At 38.4% G+C, this 6531-nt stretch overlaps 1 protein-coding gene across 1 annotated transcript; it reads left to right on the forward strand.

Annotated features, from left to right (window-relative positions):
• Positions 1-264: 264 nt before the first annotated feature.
• LOC138348006 (uncharacterized) lies at positions 265-1477 on the forward strand. The gene is made up of 2 exons (XM_069296610.1): positions 265-1099; positions 1146-1477. The coding sequence occupies exons 1-2, from the start codon at positions 265-267 to the stop codon at positions 1475-1477; spliced, it is 1167 nt and encodes a 388-aa protein (XP_069152711.1).
• Positions 1478-6531: the final 5054 nt, after the last annotated feature.

Raw genomic sequence — 6531 nt, forward strand, 5'->3', positions numbered from 1 at the left:
CATTTTTTACTTTTGCTTTTGAAGATTAGTGAAAATGATTGAAAATCCTGTGAGACAGGTCATGGTTTTACTTCCTTAATAAAGGAGGTTTCTACGTAAAATCATTGTGTTGATTTTACTGCATTTAACTTTCTGGTATTTTTCTGGAGTGTAGTAAGGGACCTGGTCCATTACTTGTTAAGTGAAGGCACATATTCTATCAAGTGGTATCAGAGCAGGTACTTTCTATTTGGTTAACACCAAGAAAGTGATATTTGCTTTAGAATGGAAGCTCCACTTAACCTCGAAGAAGGTCAGTCATCACACAGACCTCCTCGTTTCAATGGACATTTCTACAGTTGGTGGAAAGTTAGAATGCATGACTACCTCATGGCTGAAAATAGCGAGTTATTGGATATTGTACTAGATGGACCATTTGTTCCGATGATGGAAGAAAAGGATGGAGAGAAGACCATTAGTGTTCCAAAGCCTAGGCAGAAATATGACGAAGCTGACATGAAAAAGATTGAAAAAGGTTTCAAAGCTGAAACTCTTCTGGTCTGTGGGATAGGACCTGATGAGTACAACAGAGTGTCAGCCTGTGAGTCTGCTAAGGAAATTTGGGACTGCTTGAAGACTGCACATGAAGGAACTAAACAATTCAAAGAATCTAAGATTGACATGCTTACCTCACGATATGAGAACTTTAAAATGAAGGAAGGAGAAACAATACATGACATGTTCACCAAGTTCTCTTTCATTACAAATGAGCTGCGAAGTCTAGGTAAACATATAAGCATGACCAAAAAAGTCAGAAAAGTGCTTCGAATTCTTCCAAAGACTTGGGAGAGCAAGGTTGATGCCATTACAGAAGCCAAGGATTTGAAGGTGCTGACTATGGATGCTTTGATTGGGAATCTGAAGACACATGAGATGAATCGGAATTACGATTTATCAAAGAAGGAAGCTAAGAAGGACAAGTCATTGATGTTGAAGTATAAATCAGATGAAGATTCCAGTGATGATGATATGGCATATCTCATCAGCAGATTTCAAAAAGTTGTGAGGAAAAACAAAGTTTATAAAAGAGGAACAAATGATACTCGAAATGCTGCTCAAGGTAACACTTGCTACAAGTGTGGAAAAGTTGTACACTTCATTCAGAGAGTGTCCTTTGCTCAACAGTGAAAGCAAGGATTATCAAAAACCAAGAAGTGACAAAGAGAGTAGAAGGGACCTGGTACTTGGCAACAGAGATCGAAAAGCTGCTGCTGATATGGTTGTCAAAAAGGCTCTTGCTGCATGGGGGGATTCTTCAAGTGATTCAGAAGACCCTGATGAGCCAAAAGATGTGTCCATGGTTGCTGTGCATGAGGAGGAAACTGTCTTCAACGAAATGTTTGCTCTCATGTCTCACACAGAAAATGAAGAAGAGGACAATCAGGCAACTCTTCTAGATATGAAAAATGACTTGGATAATATTCTCTTAAAAAATTGAGAACTTTGGCAAAAGTCATGCTTGATTCTGCGATAGAGTTAACATCTGAAAGAGACACCATGAATGCTGAACTTGAAAGTTTAACTGAAAACAAAGTTAAACTTGAAGAGAAAATGTCAAGAATGATGTCTCTAGAGTCAAATAACTCTAAACTTAGGAACCAGTTGAATCAGATTCCTGAAGAAGCTGAAAAGTTGAATAGAAGGTCAAATAGTCTGCAAGCTGAAATTCAAGAAAGATTGAAAAACTCTGAGACAAATCTTAGTCTGTCACTTGAAAAGAGTAACAAATTAGAACATGATATTGTGAAACTTTAGGAAGAACTTGAAAAATCTCTTAAGTGAAACAAATCCTCAAAGTTACTGTCAAATGCAACAAATCAGAGTAACTTCAATAAGAAAGGATTAGGAAGCGTGAACATAAGTCCTCCTTATAATCCTCACAGTAAGTATGTGTTTGTGTCTGACAATCTGTTGTGTCTCCATTGTGGTAAGAATGGGCATTTGAAGAATGATTGTGCTAGCTGGAGAAACATTTGTGAAAGGTTCTCTAACTATGCTAAAAGGCATAATGTACCAATAGAGAGACCTGGTCCTCCATAGCATGTTTCAACTCACAGCTTTTCAAAGAAAAAATCTGTACCTGCCCCTGTGTCCTTTGTTAGAAAGTTTCAAAATCTACCATATTGGACCAAATACAATCTAATCACTCCTTTGTCTTCCTACTGGAACTCAAGCTGAAATGGGTTCCCAAGCTTAACAAGTGGTTTTTGGTGCGGGTGAGTGAGAGGAGCAGCAGTCAATGCTGGTATATAGATAGTGGTTGCTCTAAGCGTATGACTGGTGATGTAAAGAACTTCCTCTCACTCAATACCCTCCAAGGAGGAGGTGTCTCATTTGGTGATGGCAAGAAGGGGTACATTTTGGGAGTTGGCAAAGTAGGAAGATCTCTTGAAGATTCAATTGACAATGTTTACCATGTGGATGGGTTGAAGTACAGCCTGCTCAGTGTGTCACAAATCTTTGATAAAGGAAATGAGGTGAAGTTTACTTCTGAGAAATGCACTGCGGTGAGTCTAACTACAAACAAAGTAATCCTCAATGCACACAGAAGTAAAAATATGTATGTGGCAAACTTAGAAACGTCTCATGGAGATGACCTAACATGTCTTAGTGCTCAAAATGAGAATGCTGATCTCTGGCATCGTAGGCTAGGGCATGTGAGTTCATCTTTATTGAACAAGTTGATTTCTAAGGACCTGGTCCAAGGTCTGCCCAAGCTGAAGTTTGCTGAAAATAAAATATGTGAAGCTTGTGTTAAAGGAAAGCAAATCAGGTCATCTTTTAAGCCCAAGAATCAGGTAACATCATCAAGAACCTTAGAGCTGCTTCATATGGACCTGTGTGGACCCTTAAAGGTTCAAAGTAGAAATGGCAAGAAGTACATTTTGGTGATTGTTGATGACTATTCAAGATACACCTGGATGAGATTTTTGAGATCAAAGGCAGATACAACTGAAGAGTTGGTAGTATTCTTCAAAATGATTCAAACCAAATTGAATCAAGTTGTTTGCAGCATTCGATCTGATCATGGCACAGAGTTTGAAAACTCAACACTAGATAGATTCTGTATGGAAAATGGTACAAGCCACAATTTCTCTGCTCCAAGAAATCCTCAACAAAATGGAGTAGTGGAAAGAAAGAACAGAACCTTGGTGAACATTGCCAGAAGTATGATTATTGAATCAAATCTTCCTCAAAGTTTCTGGGCTGAAGTTGTTAACACAGCATGTCATGTTACCAACAGGTGTCTAATAAGAGCTGTGTTGAATAAGACTCCATACGAACTGCTCAACAACAGAAAGCCAATGCTGAGCTATCTTAGAGCATTTGGATGCAGATGTTTTGTGATGAATAATGGAAAGGATGATTTGGGAAAATTTGATCCCAGAAGTGATGAAGGAGTATTTGTTGGATATTCTTCATCCAGCAAAGCCTACAGAATATTCAACAAACAAACACAATGCATTGAAGAAAACATTCATGTTGTCTTTGATGAAAATGGAAGCTTGAAGAATGATGGATCAAATGATGATGATGATGTGCTGAAAATGCTCAAATCCAAGAAGATTGAAGGAGCTGAAGCTGATGCAGATCAACAACTGAAAAATGACTGTGATGATCAGAATCATAGTCTACCTGACGAGGCTGCTGAGGGTCAAAAGGATGATATGGTACCTGGTACTACTCAAAATTCCAGCCAGAGTACATCACTCCCCCCTAGAAAATGATGTCACTCTTGATGAAGAAGAACATGCAGATCAGCCAAGTCAGTCTGCTCCAAGGTCAGGATGGAGCATCCTCTTGATAATCTCATTTCTCCTTTGAATTCTGGAATTCATACTAGATCATAAACAAGAAATCTAGTTGCATTCTCAGCATTCATATCATCTATTGAGCCCAAGAATGTTAAAGAAGCATAAAGTGATGCAGACTGGATCAATTCTTTGCAAGAAGAACTTCATCAGTTTGAAAGAAGTAAGGTATGGTACCTGGTTCCTCGACCTGAAGGCAGAACAGTAATTGGAACTAGGTGGGTTTTCAAAAACAAGCTTGATGAAAATGGAGCGATTACTAGAAATAAATCCAGGTTGGTGGTGCAAGGATACAATCAAGAAGAAGGAATAGACTATGATGAGACTTTTGCACCTGTTGCCAGAATGGAAGCTATTAGAATTTTAATAGCTTTTGCTGCATTCATGGGGCTCAAGCTGTATCAAATGGATGTGAAGAGTGCATTTCTGAATGGAGATCTCAAAGAGGAAGTGTTTGTCAAGCAACCTCCTGGTTTTGAAGATGCAGAGCTACCAAATCATGTGTTCAGATTGAATAAGGCACTATATGGTCTGAAGCAAGCTCCAAGAGCATGATTTGAAAGGTTGTCAAAGTTTCTGCTGAAAATGGGTTCAAAAGAGGCAAGATAGACAATACTCTGTTCTTATTAAAAAGAGAACAAGAATTTCTTATCATTCAAGTGTATGTGGATGACATAATCTTTGGAGCTACTTCAGAATGTTTGTGTGAAGAATTCTCATCACTGATGGGAAAGGAGTTTGAAATGAGCATGATGGGTGAGTTGACATTCTTCCTGGGTCTGCAAATCAAGCAATCATCAAATGAGATTTCAATATGCCAGGAGAAGTACATCAAAGAGCTGCTGAAGAAATTCAATATGTTTGATTCTAAACATATTGATACTCCTATGGGAACAAATTCCAAGATGATTGTAGAAAAATCTGATCCCCTTATGAATCAGACAATGTACAGAGGAATCATTGGCTCCTTGTTATATCTGACTGCTAGCAGGCCTGATATTGTGTATAGTGTTGGAATGTGTGCTAGGTTTCAAGCATGTCCTCGTGATTCACACCTGAAGGCTGCAAAACGTATTCTCAGATACTTGAAGAAAACAGGGGACCTGGTTCTATTTTATCCTGCAGGTGACACTTTTGATCTGGTTGGTTTTGCAGATGCTGATTTTGCAGGTTATCAAGTTGACAGGAAGAGTACCTCTGGAATGGCTCATTTCCTTGGATCATCACTTATCTCTTGGGGTACCAAGAAGCAGAACTTTGTGGCTCTTTCAACTGCTGAAGCAGAATATGTAACTGCTGCAGCCTGTTGTTCTCAATTGCTGTGGATCAGGCAACACTTGGAAGATTTTGGAATTCACATCAAAGCAATTCCTCTTATATGTGACAATACTAGTGCTGTTAGTATGGGAAAGAACCCAGTCCACCATAAGAGAAAAAAGCATATTGATGTTAGACATCATTTCTTGAGATATAATGTTGAGAAGGGAAATATTGTGCTCACATATTGTCCAACGGAGGAACAAATTGCAGACATGTTCACCAAGGCTCTCAGCAAGGATCAATTTGAGAGAAATCGGTTAAAGTTGGGGATGTTGATCTCCAAGTGATGCTTTTAGTTTCCAACAGTGGAACTCCCTTGATGGCTAAAATTGCAGTGCAGGTATCCTTTGTGTGAATTTTAAATATTTGAACAAAGATTCCTTTTTGTATCTTTTGTAGGTATACTCTCAGTAGGGACCTGCTCAGCAAAAGAAGAAACTAGTTCTTTTGCGAATGCTTTTCCTCTACTGTTTGATTGCTTTTTAGTTTTGATCTTGTTTAGTATTTATGTTGACATCAATGGTTTACTGCATATCTTTTTTATGATGTCAAAAGGGGGAAGTAAACTGTGAGTAGCTAAATAATAAATAAGTAAAGGGGGAATATACAGTAAAGGTGAATATACAGTAAGGGGGAACATACAGTGAGGGGGAATATAAAAAGGGGGAACAAAGTTGAAAGGATATTAGATCATGGTTTCAGTGTTTGTCATCATCAAAAAGAGGGAAAATGTTATTTGTAGTTTTGATGATTTGACAAACCTGGGGACCTTGTAAAGGTACCAGTTTCTTAATTGTCTGTTGCAGGGTTCTTACTTGAGTATTGTAGATGAAACAAACTCAGGGACCTAGTAGAGGTACCAGGCTCTCATGATGAGGAGCCAGTTGATTGCCAGCTGGAGACGGTACAGAAAGTAGGTGCACACTTCCCGATGGCGTCAAAAAGTGTGACTTTTCCAGCCAATGGCAAAGAAGTTTGGGAAAGTGACTTGCTCATATAAAAGGAACTTTCCTAAACATTTTTGTTTAGTTTTTGCAACTTGATAAAAACTTTTCAAGAACTCTTGCAAAGGCTCTACAAAGTAAAGGCAGAATTATTCCAAGAACAACAGCAATATCTGGAGCTTTTCGTCTAGTTGTTTAGGAATACATTCTCTTGTTCTTAAACTGTAAACCATTCCTGAATCTATAAAGGATTTGGTGTGTTGTGTTAAAAGTCTAGGTTGTCCAGGTGGGATAGCTTAGTGGGTAGATTGTTTTCTACTTAGGCTTGTTAAGCAATAGAGGACTATTGGTTAACGGTAAGATTGATAACTCTTTCTTACGTTTGGTGTAATCATGTTTTACTTTTGCTTTTGAAG

This window comes from Solanum lycopersicum, chromosome 4 (assembly GCF_036512215.1).
Source record: "Solanum lycopersicum chromosome 4, SLM_r2.1".
NCBI classification, from domain to species: Eukaryota; Viridiplantae; Streptophyta; class Magnoliopsida; order Solanales; family Solanaceae; genus Solanum; species Solanum lycopersicum.

Excerpts from the sequence above, each read along its gene's own strand:
- LOC138348006 (XM_069296610.1), top strand. The coding sequence starts at position 265 with ATGGAAGCTCCACTTAACCTCGAAGAAGGTCAGTCATCACACAGACCT. Across the intron at positions 1,100-1,145 it reads TACTCGAAATGCTGCTCAAG|AGTGTCCTTTGCTCAACAGT; the intron begins GTAACACTTGCT and ends CTTCATTCAGAG.